This window comes from Myotis brandtii, unplaced genomic scaffold, assembly GCF_000412655.1.
Source record: "Myotis brandtii unplaced genomic scaffold, ASM41265v1 scaffold320, whole genome shotgun sequence".
Classification (NCBI taxonomy): domain Eukaryota; kingdom Metazoa; phylum Chordata; class Mammalia; order Chiroptera; family Vespertilionidae; genus Myotis; species Myotis brandtii.
This window is the reverse complement of record NW_005362270.1, coordinates 952,064-972,074: the sequence shown is the minus strand read 5'-3', so window position 1 is coordinate 972,074 and position 20,011 is coordinate 952,064. Positions and strand designations below refer to the sequence as shown.

General features: G+C 45.2%; 1 protein-coding gene across 1 annotated transcript in view; it reads left to right on the top strand.

Moving 5' to 3' along the window:
- The window catches only part of GABBR2 (gamma-aminobutyric acid (GABA) B receptor, 2), a 319,570-nt gene that overhangs the window by 79,388 nt on the left and 220,171 nt on the right, over window positions 1–20,011 (top strand). Inside the window, exon 2 of the mRNA XM_005870646.2 lies at window positions 13,802–13,939. Within this exon, the coding sequence (XP_005870708.1) occupies window positions 13,802–13,939 (138 nt within the window). The remainder of the gene's footprint in view (window positions 1–13,801; window positions 13,940–20,011) is intronic.

Here is a 20,011-nt window from a genome sequence, read left to right as displayed (position 1 = left end):
AGCAGAATCCTGGGGAGGGGGTGGAGTAGAGGGCACAGGCACCTTACTTTTACCCTCGGTCTGAGCAGGGGTCCCCTCATGGTTAATTAGGCTTTCTCAGCATTGCTTCTCCATTTTACAAAGAAGGGAGGTGCAGAGGTGTGAGTCCCCTACTAGGATTGGGATGGGCTGTCCTCTGAGGATTGGCATCTCCCCCTGGCTTTCCAAAGCCTCATGGTCACGAGGTTCTGCAAAGGGGTTTCCCTGGAATGGATCATACCCCAAATGTACTGGTCCCAGACTGCCCCCAGGATATCCACAGGAGCCTCCCTTGGGTCCTACCCCTGAAATGCATCATCCTCCTGGAGCCTCCCCCACCCCCAACGAGCACTTCCTCCCAGGGTCCTCAAAAGAATTCCTTCCTTTGGAGCCTCCTGCTTCCCTCCTGGCACTCGGTGGTATCTGTTTTCTGGTCTGGGCTTCAAGCTGAAAGGCCTCTGCCCCGTTTTTCAGGCAGCGAGAAGCTTCACATCCTTCAGAGTTCAGGGGCAGCCCTAGGCACTGCGGTCTGGATGGGAAATGCCCCGATAGGCTTGGGGACCACTTAACTGATCTCAGCCATAGCACAGGGATGGGGCACAAGCAAGAATTGGGACCTGGGTATGTAGACCTGGGAAGGCACGTTAGAACTGCAGCCAAGGGAACAGCTCTCACCCATGTCCCAGGAAGGACTGTCAGGTTCAGGGATGTGACTCCCCAGGGTATGTCAGTGGAGTGTACAGCCAGCCAGCACCTCTTGGTGGTGTCCCAGGGCCCTGAGGCCTCTCCTGGCTTCTCTATCTCATTTCCTGGTAGCCCAGGACTCACAGGACCCCTAGAAGAAGGTAGGACTCCCCACTCCCTCTGCAGTTTCCCTTCCTCTTATTCCGAATCTAAGCATTCCCTCTGCCCATCTTGCACCCTGTCTTTGGCTCCTTCTGTCTCCTGCCTGGACCTCTGCACTGGTCTCATCACCCATCCCCTTGCCCAGCCCCTCTTTCCTTTAATAACATCCTTTAAATAGTGGCCAGTTTTGTCCACCCCAATCTGATGGTGTCATCACTATCTCAGCTCTGATGATGTCATTATCAGATTTAACTTTAAGCCCCTTTAAAAACTACCCAGGGCTTATAGGTATATAGGGTTTTTCTGTTTGGGATGATGACAGTTCTGGAAATAGTGGTGATGGTTACACAACATTATGAGTGCACTTAATGCCACTAAATTTTACACGATTAAAATGGTTAAAAAACAACCAAACCAAAACAAAAATTCCCTGGGGCCCCAGAATAAGGTGCAAGCCCCTTTACTGGTGCCCAGAGCCCTCCAAAAGTTGCCTCAACCTCCCTTTCCAACCCCACCTCTCCTTTCTCCCATTCACCCATTGAGTGCTCCATCCCAGAGAACCACTGCTGTTCCCAAGACTTAACCCCACTTTTCCTGTCTCTTTGCCTCCTCATAGAATTTCAGGATTAGAACCTATTTCTTTATTCAGTGAAATAATCCTTTCTACAATATCATCCTGCAGGTTTTTGCTCAAATACCCCAGTGTCAGGCAGCCCACTGCTTTACAAGGCATTCAACCCAATTCTAGACAGCTTGGATTGTAAGAGACAGAGTTAAGGTTTGGAATTCGATGGCCTGGGTTTGAATACTGGCTTCTTGTCTTAATAGTTGTGTGATCTTGAGCTTATCAGTTAAGCTCCCTGAACTTGTATTTCCTCCTCTGTTAAATGGGGAATAGTAATAGTGTCCATTTCATAGGGTCATTGTGAATATTAAATCAATAGTATGTTATGACTAGTAAATGAGATGATGCATGTAAAGAACCTAGCATAGTGCCTGACACATAGGTCAGAGCTAAAGAAACATAGCTGGTATGTATAAATTGAACAAAAATCTGGCCTAGAATATAAACCAAACCAGACTGTTAGGGCAGGAAGGGATCTGAGAGATCAACTGTGGCAGTAATTTGTAGGTTCCCTGCCACCTAATTCCCCTCTCCTGCTGGCCAGGTTGCATCTTGGATTCCTGGTACTTGAATGGGGCCAAATCTGGCCAGTGAGTTCCATTTAATTGCTGGTTCAACTGCCCCAGAAAGGAGTGGAGATGGCTCCATGGCACACAGCAGCAGTGCCGGCCCTCCTCAGCAGGTGACCCGGGGCCCCATCCCCAGGGAAAGGGCTGACAACTTATAATTTGTGCAAACCTGCAGAAAGGAGCGCCCTTCCCCACCACCACCACAGGCAGCACGCATACGCTTTGCATTTGTGACCCTGACTTTTGAAAATGTCACACCTGCATTTGCTGGGGTACTTACTGACAGCTAATTAGGAAACGCAGTTTGTATGTACCAGTCTCTAAGAAACATTTTGTAAATTGGGTAATTGGCTTTACCGGTGCAGAGAAGAGATGTGAGGTATGGCTCCATCATCCTCAAATAACAGTCTACAGCCAGCCAAGAATTCAGAGGGACTTCTCAGGGAGAATACAGAAACGCCGGCTTTCCTCAGAATCCAGGGTGGACAGTCTGGCTCCCTGGAGACTTTTAGAAGCAGATGGTCTGTCCGTCACCCCGGGGAAAGGGTGTAAAAAAACTCAAGATGGCTGGAGTTAATAAGCATTTTGGGACCAAGATACAGATATGACTACTTTTATTTCAGGCTACATTCACCAGCAGGGGTGGTATCCGCCAGGCAGCAGTCATTTGTCCAGCCAGTATGTATTAAACACCTGTCTGGAGCCAAGCCCTTTGCTGAGCACAGGGGGACAGAGGGGACTAAAACAGCCCAGTACAGCAAATATGAGTATATCTGGTTGTGCCCTTTAAATTCTGGTTTAGCATCAGTGCCTTGAATGACAGCGGAGATTTTTACATATATAGCATATTTTTCCCATAACTTTTTTTTGACTCACTTTACTTTTCTCTCATAGTTTCCCAGATGTTTAGATTTTTTTTTTTCAAAATTTCACAACAGGTGATTAAGAATGTGTACTTGATGCAGTCTAATTGCAGTAACAAATAGCACCCTTATATTCCAGTGGTTTAATACATTTAGGTTTTTTTCTTTGCTCGTGTGTCGTACTCAAGTGCAGATCGGGGGAGGGGCGTTGTTGGTTGGGTCCTCTGGGAAGCAGATGCCCAGGCAGAGTCAGAGGGCATCTGAGAGGAATGCCTGTGAAGGAAAAGGGTGAGAGAGAGCAGAGAAAGGCAGAGCGAGTCTTCAAACTGTGGAGTGGGTCTGACACCTGTGAAAGGAGCGGGGAAGGCTGGGCGCCTGGGCAGGAAGAGATCCAGGCGGTACAGGTCTGAGAAAGTCTGAGCCAGACTAAAAGGGCTCAAAGATTGCCATCGTGGCAGGGGAGGACGAGGTGGCCGTGGGCGTGGAGGACGTCCAAACCGAGGCAGCAGGACTGACAAGTCAAGTGCTCCTGCTCCTGATGTAGATGACCCAGAGGCATTCCCAGCTCTGGCTTCACTGGATGCCATAAGATAACCCTGGTTCCTTTGTGGACCCTACTTCTCTGAGGTTTTGCATGCTTAAGGATCCCAACCGTATAAGAAATTAAAAAATAAAAAGAAAAAAGACTGTCATTCATACCATTCACACCTACAGACTGAATTTTATCTGTTTTGAAAATGAACTTCTCTCGCTACACAGAAGTAACAAATATGGTAGTCAGTTTTGTATTTAAAAATGTATTGGTAGCAGGGATGTTTTCATAATTTTCAGAGATTATGCATTACTTCATGGATATTTTGTATTGCTGCTTGCAAATATGCATTTCTAAACTTGAAATATAGGTGTGAACATGTGTACCAGTTAAAAAAGAAAAAAAGATTGCCATGGCTGAGTCTCGTACTGGCTAGAAATGGTGAGCACCTGTGCCACCGCCACACTCAGCCAAGGGCGGGGAAGAGTGAGGCATGTCCTGAAGCCATCTTGGGAGGCTGCCCTCCTTGTGACAGTTTCTCTCAGAGCGGTGGCGCCCCTCCATGAATGCCACAGGGATTCGAGGTTGTTGGAGCTCCATGGCTTCTAGGTCCTGGGAGTCTTCCCCACTCACACAGTGGAGGGAAAAGACCATTGGGCGCCCGGGGATGGTTTTATAAGCCAATGCTGCCCATAGGGCACATCACCTTCGCTCATATTCCATTGCTCAGAACTCTATGGTCACCTCTAATTGCAAGAGAGGCTGGGGAGTATAGCCTCTCCGTGGGCCCAGGGGGAAGAATACAGCACAGATATCATGGAGCATGGATTCTGGAGCCCAATTTCCTGGGTCTGAATCCCAGTTGTGCCCTTGACTCAAACTACTTACCTCTCAAACCCTCAGTTTCCTTATCTATTGAAATACAGACAATAGGGTTGTTGTGAGGATTGAGTATATATATAAAATTAGAATAGTACCTGGCCCAAATAAATGCTATTTAAGGGATTAGTATGTTATTATTATTACTCTTCTTATTTCCAAATTCAATTGGTCGGTGAACATTTCTTGAGTATTTACTTTGTTCAAGGAATTTGCATATGTCACAGGGGCTTGTTTCTCTGAGCACCTAGTAGATGCCCAGAATGTGTTTGAATGAATTCATTTCAATGGAGGAACAATATAGTGTGTGTTTCATCCAGTTGGCCAATGTACTGGGGTAATTTTTAAGATGATTAAGCAATAATAAGTGTCAGGTCCTGTTCTTTAGTTCAGAAAGTCAATCACAGAAGAACAGAAAGAGGGAGATAAATGGTTGAAAAAAGCCTACCAGTTTAAAAATTACTTTCTGTCTTTATAAAAAGAATGTGTGTTTCTCTCTCTCCCTCTCCCTTCTTCTCTCTTTCACTGAAATAAATAAAGCATATTTAAAAATCAGGTAAAATAAATAGGTACAAAGAATAGAGTGAAAAAAAATCACTCAAAATTTCGCCATCTCTAACATAAGATGACTCATTCCAGATATTTTTCCATGCATGTAAGTTGAGAGATGGACAGAAATAATTTTATAAAATGAGGTTATTATTACTACATGCTAATTAAAATTGATGTTATATTTTATTTATTTGAATGTAACAGGAGGAAATAAAAGTAAAGCAGAAAGAATGGATCAACATTAAGCAATTTTGCCTTCACATGAGAAAATATTTGTTTCTAAAATATCTAAGGGTAATAAAAGATTATGAAAAGCAGTGAGGTTGGAGTCCTGGCTTTTAAACTCCAGTTTTCAATTTTAGATGGTATCGATTAAAGTCCTTCTGTGGAAGAAGAGGAAATTAGCAATTTTACAACTCCTTTCCCCTCCTCTGCCTCCTGAATTTTATGTTACATTATCTTCATATTGCCGGTTGTTTCATATTAAATAGGTCCAGTGCTCACAATCACTCCTTTTTATCACAAGCCCTCCATTCCTAAGGTCTACATTTTGATTCATCTTTTGGTTGGCTGAATTTTATCACCAAGTAGTTTCTTCTTTTTTTAATTTAATTCCCAAGAAAGGTTCATAGGTGTTTTGTTACCAAGATTTGGGGTGCTGATTTAGCAGTGTTTACTGACAGTAAGCTCTGTATGAAGTCGTTGCTGTGTGGAAGGACCGCAGTCTGAGGCCACATTAATAGAAGTCTATGCTCAGAATGCAGGAGGTGATAATTTCGTTCAGTTTAGCATTGTGGCTAGGTGTGCTCCAAACAAATCAACAGGGAAAAGACAAACAACCCAACAGAAAAATGGGCGAAGTCACCAGTCCGAAAGGGTAAACACAAATGGCTTATAAACATGTGAACAGATGGCTCAATCTCCTTAATAATCGGAAACATACAAATTGAAATGACATATCAAATCCCCACAAGATTGGCAAAAATTAAAGTCATAAGGATGTGGAGTAATGGGATTGCTCAAACACTGCTGGCGGGAGTATAAATAGCTAAAACCACTTAGAGAAAGTGTGGGAAACTCTGTGATTCAATGAGTCCATTTCGAGGTTTATACCCTAGAGAAGATCTGCACATGTGCTGGGAGACACGTATAGAAATGTCCAGCTGTCTGGCTTACAACAGAAACCAAACAAAACACAGGGAACTACCCAAGCGCCCTTCAACAGGGGAATAAACAACAACAAAACCGTGGCATATTTATATGATGGAATACTACAGAGGTATGAAAATGAATGAACTACAGCTATATTCAGCAACAGAAATCTCACAAACATAATATAAGGCAAGTTTCAGGCAAAACATACAGCATGAAGCATAAGTCCACTTATAAATACATTTAAAAACATACAATTAAATGAGAGAGTGTTTAGGAAACATGCACATAATAATAAAGCAATAAAGAAAAGCAACAGACTAGGGGTCCCCTCTGAGTGAAGGAGTGATATGTGCAGGGTGGGCACACACGGGCTGCAACATAAGATGATTGTTGGGTATCCTGTATGTACATATTACAATTTTTATACCTTATATATGTTTTATGTATATGGTAGGTTCTTTTCTATGCGGGAAATATTTCATAACAACAAATTCTTATTTAAAATGGAACAGTACTCTGAAATGACACTGCCCAGGATTGAGTCCTTACATCTATTTGACCTTGGGCAAGTTATTTAACATCTCTGAACCTCAGTTTCCTTATCTCTAAAATGGAAATAATAATAGAGCCTACCCTGTGGTAATTTTGTGAGGCAAGAATAGGATAATTTATGTGGTTCTGTATGCCATGACTAACACATAGTGAGTGCACAGCACATGTTAGTTAGTGTTCCTTTTCTGTGCCAGGCAGATCGGGGTATGTCCTAGAAATATCTGTCCTTGGAGTCTTTCCAGAGAGTAGCCCACAGATGAGAAGGTGTGAAGCCATATTTTATGGGGATGATTGGAAGGAAGAGTTCCCCTTAGCTTGGTGAATTGAGCATCTGGCAAACAAGATATCTCTTGGAGACAGGCTGGCCGAGTTAGGTGTCTGAAGAGCTCTCATGGGAATAAAGGATGGTAAGTGTTCTGTGAGGTTCTAGAACAGGCATGGGTAAACTATGGCCCGTGGCCCAAATCTCGCTGCTGCCTGTTTTTGTAGATAAAATTTTATTGGAATGCAGCCACACTCATTCATTTATGTATTGTCAGTGGTTGCCTTTGTGCTACAGAAGGTTGAGAAGTTGCAAGGCCCACAAAGCCTAAATATTTACTGTCAGGCCCTTTAGGAGAAAAGTTTGCTGACTTCTCTGCTCAGAATTAGAACAGGGAATGCAAAAGGAAGAGTGATTTCAAGACCAACATAAGAACTCTCTAAGAAGCTGAGCTGGCCAAGGACGAATTGGTGAGGGAGTGAGACCCCTGCCACCCGAGGGATGTAAGCAAATGCTGATTGCTCCTGGAGTGCGATGCACAGAGGGGATCTTGTATCAGGGGCAGGTGGAACACATTGGCTTTCAAATTCTCCTTCAGTTCTGAAATTCTGCATGGAGTAATGCCCAGTTTCAAATTGGTTGTTATTAACTCTGACATTTTCTTGGCATTTTTACATCTTAACTCTTAGCAACATTTTCTTTAAAATTTTAAAGTAAAAAAAGTATTATAATCTTTAGAAATTAGATTTAAATGAAAATGGATTTTATTCTAGAGTCCCAATTTTTCATTTAAGAATTGATTTTTATGGCTTTTAGGTCTATTCCCATTGATAGGTGCTGAATTTTAAGAGCCTAGTGTGATTTCTCTGTGACAAGTCCGTCCTTCTAGGGGAGGAGAAACCACTGGAAATGAGGCAGTGGAAAGGAGTTTGGGGGTAGTAACCATAAGCCATTATAGATGTGGAGTCAATGAAAGGCAGAGAGGAAAAATAATGGCAAGAAGAAGGGAAGGAGAGGAGGCAGCAGTTACTGAGGGCCTACTGTGTGCCAGAGCCCATGTCCAAGTGGCATTAAACTTTGAACTATTGCATGAGGATATGAACTGTGGTGGAATTACCTCCCCGTCTGCTGATCGATTGTGGCCATGCCACCTGTCAGAATACCCTCTAGAGGCATTCTGAAAACATGATAAAGCCCATAGATTTCTTCCAGGACACGAGAACCCCCTTATAGGGGCTCTGAGAGCAATTTATCAAAAGCCAAATTGCTCCAAGGCAACTTGCCATAAATAATTTCTCAGAATGATGGTTTTGCCCAGTGAGCTCACTAAGAGCTGTCTGACAGACACCTTAAGTGGGAGTTAGAAATGCTTCGGCATTTCCCCGGCTCAGCCAGGATTGGTCCATAAGAAGAGGATGATAATAAACAGGCATTAGGGGACATCTTCAAGTGCAGCATTTAGGAAGGACTGAAACATACAATAGAGGGGAGATTGACTTTCACCTGAGCCAAAAAGACAATTCCTTGTGAAATGGCCATGTGAAGTGTCTGCAAGGAATCCCTGGGGAAGCTCCAGCTTAGAGAAATCCCCCAGTGATTTGGTGAATTGACCATCAGGCAAACTGATGTTCGGATTAACTTTCAGTGAATGGTGGCCTGTCATGCGTGTGCTCAAGCGGCTGGCCCAACCAGACTCGTCTACAGGTCCTGACCTGCTCTTCTTGAGGCCGAAGACAAAAATCATACACAAACAAGAACCTTCGGGGTCATCTCCTTTCTGGTTTTCATTTTTTGCTAGCAATGAAATTCTGTTTTCAAATAAAGCATTCTGTGTAAGCGTGATGCTGTATAAAGAATAGATATAAGGCGAGCTACTGGCTGAAGTGAAGGTGAGGAGCCCAGAGGCCCTTTCACTGTCCCTAAAACATCTTTGCTGGGTCCTGGGCAGCACTTTGAAGATCCCCAAGCTGGTTCAGCCACAAAGACTCAGCTTTGGTGAGGGAAGGCCATCTATTTGGGACCCTAATCATGTCAAGATAGAAGATACAGTGTTAGGCATGAGGATGAGAGAGGTAGCATCAACAATGGCTCAGATCCATCCCTGTGATTTTTATTTTGTTGTTCACAGCAGAATTGCTCTCCAGCATACTCAGGGGTGCTGAGCAGGTTGTTTCTCCTGCCTCAGGTAAGACTGGTCAGGATGAGGCCTGGGCTTGCAGCGTTATCCTGGGGAGAATGGTCCTTTCTAGGGCGCTGCTAGCTTTAACCTTCCCTTTGCCCATTGAGCTGCAGTCTCTAGATTATTGAGAAAGCTCTCAAATGGGAATCCCGAAATGCTTCCCCTAGTCCTGAAAGGACAGTGGACAAGCCCTTTCACACTGAGGACAAGTCTTCAGCATCTGCCCCTGAAAGTTCGGGTGCAGGGCTGGCTAGATTAGCAATGCCCACACACATTTGGATTTCACAGAGCAGCAAATGCAATAGGAACGGGGTGGGGAGTGGTGTTCATGGAACAGAAACTTACATAGGGCAGAAAACTTTTTATTTTGCCACATTAGGATATTGAAAACAAAATCCTCTCACTATCTATAATTTGTAATAGAAAAACATTTCAACACCCTACAAACCATGAAAGATCTTATCTATACATTAAGTAGAGCTCTTTATATGGAACACATTTAACTTGAAATAAGAGGTTCTTCTTCTTTTTTAAATTTTACTTTGCTGTATTAATTGTCTATGGCTGCTGTAACAGATTATCATAAATCTAGTGGTTTAAACCACAACTGTGTATTGTCTCAAGTCCACTGGCCAGAAGTTCAGGCGCTGTGTGACCCTGTTGGGTCCTCTGCTCAGGAACAAGGTCAAAACCAAGGTTACCTGAGCTGGGTTCCTATATGGAGGCCTGACTCATTCAGTTTGTTGGCAGAATTCAGTTTCTTGCAATTGTAGGACTGAGGTTCCCATTTCTTTGCCATGTGTCCCCCCTCATCTTCAAGCCAACAAAGGCACATTAAATTTATCTCATACTTTGAATGTCTGGTTTCCCCTCTGCTGCCAGCCAGAAAAGATCTCCGCTTTTCAGGGCTTGTGGGATTACATCAAGCTACCTAGGTAATACTTTCAGGTCAGCTGATTTGTAACCTTAATTACCTTTGCAAAGGCCTGTTTGTCATGTAACATAACATCCATAAGAGTAAGACCTAGGGGCAAAATTCATGGGGGCCAGACTTCTGCCTTCTACACCCAGCCTGGTAAAAACTGAGTTGGATAAACATTTTTGAACATTGAAAGATTCTTCTAGCTCAAATATTAGTTGTCAAATATTGTCAGGTTTCAGAAGTTGTCAATTTGTGAGAAACTAGGACATCATTATTAATACAGAATCTTGCACGGACTAGGTACTGGGGAAATGTTTGCTGAGCAAATAAGTTTTAATTAGTTTATTGTTGCTAATATTTTTAATGCAATTTTGATTATAAATCTTGTGGTACTGCATTATCATTGTCATTAGCTACGGATTAGAAAACAAGCTAAAATCATTATCAGAATATATTAAAATGGGAAATGATTCCGTAAATCATGATAGAAATAATTAAAACATGAACTGCTCTGTTCTGTCTGCTTGTGCTAAGGGTGGGAAGTGTTGCTTTCCATCAAGGAACAGGGACAATTAATAGAGGGCCCCAAGAAACAGTAACTTAATCTTTCTTCTTTCCTCCCTCCTCCCTCTCTTCCTATTTTTCTCTTCTTTTTTCTTTCTCTTTCCTTCTTGGCAAAAAAAATAACCTGACCAATTTAAAAATTAAATTAAAATTTTAAAATGGAATTCTTTCCTGACTCTCTATAGGCTACAACCCAAACTCCCCACCCTGACATTCAGAGTCCTCATTAGCCTTAGTCCAACCCACTTTGCCCTGGTCACTCAGTCTCAAGTGCTCCACCCCCAGAGCCCTCCCTGGTTGCTCCTGTGGTGTCCATAGGCTGGATCTGTCTGTCTCTAGTACTGAGCACTGTCTGCCATGTGGCATGGCCACCTGTGCCCCTGTCGCACTACCTGTACCAGACAGTGAGCTCCCTGAGGCCAGGAGCTGTGTTGGTCTCCTTTTTCTATCCCTTTCAGCACCCACCGTGAGTCACTGTCCTGAGTCTCTCAAATAAACAAGGAAGGAGCAACAGGTACTAATCCACTCTGTCCCACATTATGGTCACTTTTAAGAAAAGGGAGGGGGAGCAGAAAGAAAGAGGAGGACAGAGGATGGAGAGGAAGACAAGAATCAGAAGAAACACGTGGAAGTAGAAAGAGAGGGGAGGAAGCAGATACAGGGAGAACATCACCGTGCTCCTTCGAGCATTCAGCAGCTTCTTACTGAGTCCTGATTGAGGCCCCATCCAAGCTCAGGGGAGACAGCAGTGAAAACAATAATAAACATCTTTGCCCTCAGGGACTTTGCATTCTAGTTGAGAGGTCAGCCAATACACAGGCAGATGAAAAAATAGAAAAAATGATTTCAGATAATTTTAGGACCTATATTAAGACAATAAATAGTGTGGCCTGTTAAGTGACTGGGAGTAGGGACCATTTGGGGAAGGGGGGTAGTAGTAACAACTTCACTGAGGAGGTAATAGCTATGCTGAGACCAGAATGATGATAAGTAGTGAGCCACATTGAGAACCAAGTGAATATTATTCCTTGAGAAGACAGCAAGTGCAAAGGCCCAGGGGCAAGAAGGAAATTGCTTTCAATTTCGAGAAACAAAAAGGAGGCTGGTAAAGCTGTACTGGGTGAGCAGGGAGAAGAGTGGAGGGAAATCACATCAGAGTGAGAGGTAGGGCTGGATCTTGCGGCTTCTTGTACCCATTATGATAAGGAAGGTTAATATCATACCAAAATTTGTAAATAATACAAAGTAGTTATTGTATAGATAGACTAACAGGGCATTTTCCAACAGCCCTGCCTGAGGGTTACCTGACTGGGGGAATTTAAAGCTCAGACATCTTATAATTCTCTAAAACTGGTAGAATGTGCTGGTTTTTTTGTTTTTGTTTTTCCTTTGGTGTGTGTTTGTTTTGGTTTTGGGTTTTTTTTAGAGAGAATGGAGGGTAATGAGGAAGGGGAGAGAAAGAGAGAGAAACATCGACATGAGAGAGATACAGTGATTGGTTGCCTCCCATTTACACCCTGACTGTGTTGGGGATCAAGTCTTCAACTGAGGTACTTGACCTTGACCAGGCCAACAGTTTGGTCCAAGGGCTCTAACCATTGAGTGAGTGGGCTAGGGCTGTGCTGGTTTCTAATTATCTTTTTTCTGTCCCCACAGAAAAATTGCCCTGAAGGACATTAACCAGTTTTGTATCTAATTTGTTATTTTTCCATTCACTATAAAAACCCCTGTCTCCTGTTTTCTTTTGAATCCACTTTGTCATCTTGCAGATACACTTATCCACGAGTTAAATAAAAGGGTGATATGTACCCACTATTGATCTTCATGAGAATGATGTTTGTAACCTTTTGAGAATCATTCTGATAAGAGTTTGGGTTTTAAGTGCATGGAAAACGGAAGAGTAAGAAGGACTAATTTATGTTTTACAAGGACCCACAGACTGCCAGGTGGTGAGTGGCCTTAACTGAGCCCGGGGGGAGCCAGAGTCTCTGTCCAAGGAAGAGGTGACCACTGGGCTTGATGAGAGAAGTGGAGGTGCGGGGAGGTGGGAAGTGAGCCAGGCTACTGACTCCTAACATTTGTGGACATTGATCCTCGTTCATTTCTGTGGTAGATCTCCAGGATCTGCTGTAGTCGGCAATTTTCCTTTCTCCTGTGTGAGCTCCTTGGCGGGGGCTGTGTCCGACTTTGTTTCCTCAGCACCCAGCCCTGGGCTGAGCACAGAGCCGTGCTTGGCAGTGTTTGCGGAACGAATTCGTCTCTTTGGATTCATCTTCTTCTCTTCCTCCTCCTCCCACTCCCCTCCTCCTCCTGCTCCTTTTTCTGCTTCTCCTTCTATATTGTGATAAAATATACATAACATAAAATATGCCTTCTTAATCATTTTTAGGTGTACGTACAATTCATTGGCTTAAGTACATTCACATTGTTGTGTTACCATCACCCAAACTGAAACTGTACAAAATAAACACTAACCCTCCTACCCCACCACACCCCCTCCCTTCCAGCCCCTGGCAACCACCATTCTACTTTCTGTCTCTGTGAATTTGACTACTCTGGGTACCTCATATAAGTGGAATCACACAGTATTTGTCCTTTGGCATCTGGCTTATTTCACTTAGTGTAATGTCTTCAAGGTTTATATATGTTGTAACATATATCAGAGTTTCCTTAATTCTTAAGGCTAAATAATAGTCCATTGTATGGATATACTAGTTTGTTTGCCCACTTGTATGTTGACAGACATTTCAGTTGTTTCTACCTTTTGGCTACTGTGAATAATGCTGCTATGAACATGGGTGTACAAATATCTATTGGAATTCTTGCTTTTGATTCTTTGGGGTATACACCTAGAGGTGCTGTGCTGAATCATATAGTAATTCTGTTTAACTTTTTGAGGAACTGCCATACTGTTTTCTGCAGCAGTCTCACCATTTTACATTCCCACCAGTACTGCACAAGGGTTCTGATTTCTCCATATCCTCAACAACATTTATTTTTCTGCTTTTTAAATAATAACCACCTCAAATATAAATGACCCTGGAAGGGGGAGACCTTTTGGGAGGCATTTGGGAGCTAAGATGGGGGATGCCAAGATCATACTTCATGGAGCTCATAGCACAGGCTCAGCGCTGGCTTAAAGAGAGGCCCCACCAATGAAAGAACTAAAACCCAGAAGGTTTCCCATGAGGCAGATTTGTTTGTGTGAATCCACTATTGGGCTCTTTCCCCCGGGGAAAGCAATTTCTAATTTGGACTTCTCTTTCTCTGCGTTGCTCCCCAGTGTGATAATGCGAAAGGACTGAAAGCCTTCTACGATGCAATAAAATACGGGCCAAACCACTTGATGGTGTTTGGAGGCGTCTGTCCATCTGTTACGTCCATCATCGCAGAGTCCCTCCAAGGCTGGAATCTGGTGCAGGTAAGGTCCAAGCTGCCTTTGGTTGGGGGACTGTCTTGATTGGCCACCAGTCTTTTGCAGAAATGGTTCCTTGCCCAACATGGTTTCTAAGTTGCCCGGATTAGGCCCTGGCTCACCCTTTCCTAGTGATTGCACAGCCACTGGCCCCACTTCTTGGCCTGACCTTCTGGCCCATCCTGGCATGGCCACCTCTGTGTGTTTGAAATCTTTCAGTGACTCCCTAGCCTTACTCTCAGGGCCATCAGCACCCAGCCAATCTGCCTGTCCAGTGTCATCTGTCCCTGCCATATATTCCATGCCTCTGTCCCCCCAGACAACTCACCTTTCAGATGCACCCTGGACCTTCAGGCCTCAGGGCCCTGCTCTCTCTTTCCCCTTAACCAGATTGTCCTTTACCAAACTTCCCTCCCCCAAATGAAGTTCTCTTGTCTACTAAGACTGCCTTTCTCCTCAGGTAAGCCTTTCCTGGGGCTACAGGCCAGTTGTTTACTCTTTATACCAGCAAATGTTATGCACGGTCGAAAGTTCCACCAGTGAGTGTGTATAGTCTGTTGTAGGCAGCATTCACCAGTGCTAGCTGTTATTTGGAGTGTGAGAGAGAAGAGATCAGAAAGATGTGACCATCTGGGATGAGTGGTTGCCTATGCACATGTTTTACTTCTTTTCTTCATCCATCTATCCATCACCCATCTATCTATCACCCATCCATCCATCTTTTCATCCATCCATCATCCATTACTCTATCATCCACCTAACAAATATAATGGGCAACTTACTGTGTACCTAGAATTTTGGTAGACACTGGAGATGTAGTGCAAACAGGACAGACATTGTCTCTACCCTTTGGGAGCCTACATTCTAGGAGGGATGAGGCAGTAAGCAAATAAATAATAATACTAAGAGCTAACACTTGTATAATATATATGTCATGCTCACTACATACCAGACACTGTTCTGAGCACTTACATGCATTAACTCATTTAATCCTTATAACTGCTCCATTATCATCCTCATTTCATAGATAAGGAAACTGAAGTACACAACGCTAAGTAATTTGTCAGAAAATCCACGGCTCATAAGTAATAGAGCCATGATTTAAACTTAGGCAATCTGGCCCATGAGGTAAGTCTATGGTAAGGAAACTGATAGACATAAATAAGGTGAGGAGATAAATAGTGACTGCCTTGGGGCAGTCAGAAAAATCTTCTTGGAGCAGGTGACATTTGAGCTGAGACCTGAAGCATGAGGAGGAACTGATTGGGTGAAGAGCATCCATGTTTATGGATAGAATAGCAAATGTAGAACCCCTATGATGGGGAAGAACCTGGCGTGTTCAGGGAACAGAAAAGAGGGCAGTGGGGCTGGAGCAAAGTGAGTGGGTTGTCGGGTGGTGAGAGTGAGAATGAAGAGGCGGGCAGGAGCTGGACCACAGGAGGATCTGGTTTCACTCTGCTTGCTTGAATTGACTGAAGAAGTCTCTGAGTCTGGCCCTGCGTGCCTAGGGTGCTGGGGGTAGAGTGGCAGTGGGAGCCAGCCATGACAGAGGTGTGACGAGGGAGGGTGAGGTCCCAGGGAAGGACCACCCACTCAGTCCAGGGACAAGGAAGGTTTCTGAGGAAAGTGATGCTGAGCTGACTGTGAAGGGGGAGAGGGTGTTGGAAAGCTGGAGACATGGAGGAGAGCACTGCTGGCAGAGGAAACTGGGTGTTCAAAAGCGGGTGGTGGGTGTGTGTGGGCTTGGGCAGTGTGAGTCACGTGCTGTGGCCGGAGAAGGCCACGCTGAATGTGGGCGGGTGCAACAGGAGATGAGGCCTGAAAAGCAGCTCTGCACGTGACAGTGCAAACCTAACCACGTAACTGGAGCCAGCACAGCGCAGTGAGCCCTGGGAGCCTTGGCTTCTGGCCCCGAGGTGCCTATGCACAGCCATGAGACCCTGGTCAAGTCACTTCCCTTCTCTGTACTTGAGCTTCCTTTCCTGAATGCTGAGGAGCTCCCTACACACCCTGCTGTCACTCTGAGCTGCCACTCTGAGTCTGTCATCTGTGAAGTCAGGATAGTAAGAGGGCAGGGTCTCATAGGGCTGCTGTATGGAGTAAATAGTTAATGAGCGATTACAACTGTGCCTGGCACATTGTAAGCACTACGTGTTCCTGGTTTCATTGTTGTTGTCACCCTGCCCCATCTCCTGCTCCTCCCCAGGTTGAACACCCCGATTCTTAGCACTCCTGGGCTTTCCTGCAGCCCTGTTTTCACCTCCTGAGACATCCATTTTCCCCATGTCCAGTATGGCAGTCCTACCCATTCTTAGAGACCCAGCTTAAAATGCTGTCCATTCCAGGAAGCCTTTCCTCACTGCACTATCTAAAGTAGCCCTTCTATAAATTATTCTTCTCACTTCCCTGTTTACTTCTAGCAAGCATGTACAGAAACCCCCACCATGCCCCTCTGCCTGTCCCTCCTTTAGGGCTCTGCAGATATGTTTGGCTGGGCTGTGAGCCATAGAAGATGGAACCTGGGCCTGAGTTACTCTTATTTTTCCTGGTGCCTGACACTTCATAGACCTTATTGGATGCCCGCGGAGTGATCCGAGGGTGGGAGGAAGGAGGAAGAGAGGGCAGGACAAAGGATTGGCAGGTGGACATTTTCTCCAGATGAGAGTTTGAGCTGTCTAGGAAATCCTCACCCAGAGAGGAATTCAGGGAAACTCCTGGCTTACCAGCTGACTTTAGCATAAACAAGACAACCTTGTTAAGTGGGTTGACAAGGTAGGGAACCGGGTTATGAGATGGGAATTGTTTTAGTTATTTATTGCTGTGTAACTGACCACCCCAAAATTTAATGGCTAAAACAGCAATAATCATTTATTATTATATCATTTCTGTGGGTCAGGAATTCAGACCCACAGAATGACTTGTATCTGCTCCATGATGCTCGGGGTCCCTTTGGAAGATTTGAAGGCTGGGAACTGGCATCATCAGAAGGTTTGGCTGGGGCTGGAGGATCGCTTCCAGTGTGGTTCCCTCACGTGGCTGGCTCTCCATGTGGGTCTCTGATAGGGCTGCTTGAATGACTTCCCCCAAAGCGAGTTCCAGGCAGAGATGGCAGAGTCTTTTAGTACCTGGCTTCAGAAGTTGCATGCCATCATTTCTGTCATATTCTGTCGATTATACAAATTAGTTCTTATTTAATGTGTCAGCATGGGGAGGTTACTACACTAACTATAGTGGGAGCTGAAGATCACTAGAGACCATCTTGGAGGCTAGCTACCATTAATGTCTGAGAGTAAGGCAGGAGCTCAGATTGCCCAACAAGGAAGACTTGATGCTGAGTCCCTTTTCTGCTTTGCAGAACTGCTCATCCTTCAAAACCCTGGATAGATACCACCTCCTCTGTGATGCCTTCCCTGATCCCTTTCCTTCTGTGCCTCCCAGCCCCAAAGGTGAATTCATTGTTCCTTCCTAAACAGTGCCTTTTCAATAGAGGCCATCTCCCCCAAGGAGTGAAAACTGATTTTTGTGGGGAGGGGGCAAAATGTCTCGCTTTTTTATGTATAAAGCACAGGACATACATACATACAGTATATAAATAGGCATATAGTCTATTTGTGGCATTAAAGTTTCAAGAGTGGGGCAGGATTAGAAAAAATCACTCTACTGGGAGAGTGAGAATGATAGTGAAAAGAGGGCTGAGAAGCATGGTTCTATACTGCTTCTGTATTGCATACATACAGTCTTTACATTTTGTGGAAAATAGTTTATTCTATATCCGGTCTTCCCTACTACACAGTAAGCTTCTTGGGGGCAGGGACTCCCATTCTCTTCATCTCCCAGTTGCCAGTGCCTAGCACGGAGCCTGGTACACAGATCATCACTGAGCGCTGGGAAGTGTCTGGGAGCCTGAAACCCTCCACTGCAGATATAGGAACAAAGATCTAAATCCTGATGGGGAGTAGCCCTGGAGCCTGATTTCTGCCTCCCCCGATTCTCAGGGAACACAACCCTATTTGTCATGGGCTAGACTCTGGGGACCTCCCCATCCCCTTCCCAAAAGGCTGACCTTGCTTACAAAGATGGTAGAGGGCTGAGTGAGTAGGTCTGCTGTCATAGGACTTGATGAATTCCTTAACTTATTCAAAACTGGGCTCTGAAACAGTTTTGTAAATGGGAAAATGCATGTAATTTGTGTAATTGAAAAGTAGCTCTGACTTCCCTTTGGGGGAGACAGCCTGGAATACGTAATCAGTTGTTTCAGTTTCCTGGTGCTACAAAAATAGAGATGTGCACGACAGAGGGGTGAAATGCACCCTGGTGCTGAAATTGGTTAAATTTAACTTGCTTTTGCCGGGCTTCTTGATTCATGGTTGCTGTGTTGAGAGGCCAATATTGCCTAAGTCGTGATATGAGTCCTTAGCCACTGGGCATGTCAGCTCCTCCAACTAGATTTGAGGACCTTCATAGAGGCCAGAGTCTGACATGCGGGCTCTGTCTCTCTCCCATCTGTCAGACCCACCCAGGTGGAGGCTCAGACCTGGGTCTTGCAATAGGAATGACACACCAGGGCATAGCGTGGAGTCACCTGGGAAGGGCCGGGGTCTAGCCATTGCAGACTGAGCAGTGTTCAGATTGGAGAACACACAGGGTGCTGGGGAGGAGGAAGGAATATTGGCTTCCAGAGCTGCATGGCTCTTTGAGAAACTGGTAGAGTTAGAGCGGAGCAGGGTTTGTGCTTGTGGCTGGAAGCATCCAGCAGGGAACAGGCTGCCTGGCTGTGAAGCAGTGAGTTCTCTGCTGCCCGAGATTCCCAAGCATTCAGTCTCCACCAGTCCTGCTGTTGGGGATATTTACTATGTTGAGGAGGCACAGACCAGGATGGTGGCTCTCAAACTATATTGTAAGTTATAGGGTCTACAGTTGTGCTGCTGTTAATGCAAATTTCTGGCTCTGCTCTGAGCAGGTCCTGGTTAAGGACTGGACACCCCACTGCTCACCCCTGCTGCTGGGTCTATACCAGCGGCTCAGGTGATTAGATGCAGTTGACTCCTGGCGACTTGTTAAGCCAGGTGATTTCTAAGGCCAGTTCATAGACACTGGGACCTACTAACAAGTGCTCCTGGTCCAGAGAACTTTAATTCATGCTGCGCCTGTGGAGCCATAGCAGGGGATGCCGCTGGAGAAAATATCCTAGTGCTGCCAGGATGAAGCCCATGATCCTTGGTGTGATAAGAGGGTGCTCCATCACCTTGCCATTCTCCCTGCCCACTTCCTGCTCCTACATGCCGAGGGCTTTGTACAGGCTGTTTCCTCTGCCCGTGGTCCCTTCGCCTGGCAGGATCATGGTTATCCTTCCTGGCACAGCTTGCTTGGCCTTTCTTGGTGAAGCGCATCCTTCCCTATGCTCCAGTACCCACACACCCCTCCCAAGGTGTTTGCTGCCCTGTGCTTGCACCTACCCTGGCCTTGAGCTGCCTAAGGTCAGGGCCTGGCCTCGTTCAGCCCTGTACCCTGGGCCTGGTGTAGGCCTGGCTCCGATGCTGAGTGGCACCCAGGCAATCTTTGCTGGCATAGTTCTGGATTCCTGCCTTCTAGGCCTCAGGCTCGTACCCTGATCCTGAGGGCAGATCATAAGAGCCTGCCAAACTTGGGAGGACCCAATGGCTCTGCACCTGCAGCTCCTTGTTAAAGAAAAGGAAAAGGAGGCCTGAAATGGCCCCTACCTCTGCATCAGCCCTCGCCCCCTATCTCTGGACCCAATATATATTTTTTAAATCCTCACCTGAGGATATTTTTCCATTGACTTTTAGAGAGAGCGAAAGACAAAGAGAAACTTCGATGTGAGAGAGACACAACAATTGGTTGCCTCCTGCATGCGCCCTAACCAGGGCCTGGGTCAGGGAGGAGCCCACAACCGTGGTATCTGCCCTTGACCAGAATGGAACCCAGGACCCTTTGGTCCTCCGGCCGATGCTCTGCTCACTGAGCAAAACCGGCTAGGCTGGACCCAATACTTTTTTTTTTTAAACAGTTTTTTTATATATATATATATTTTATTGATTTTTTACAGAGAGGAAGGGA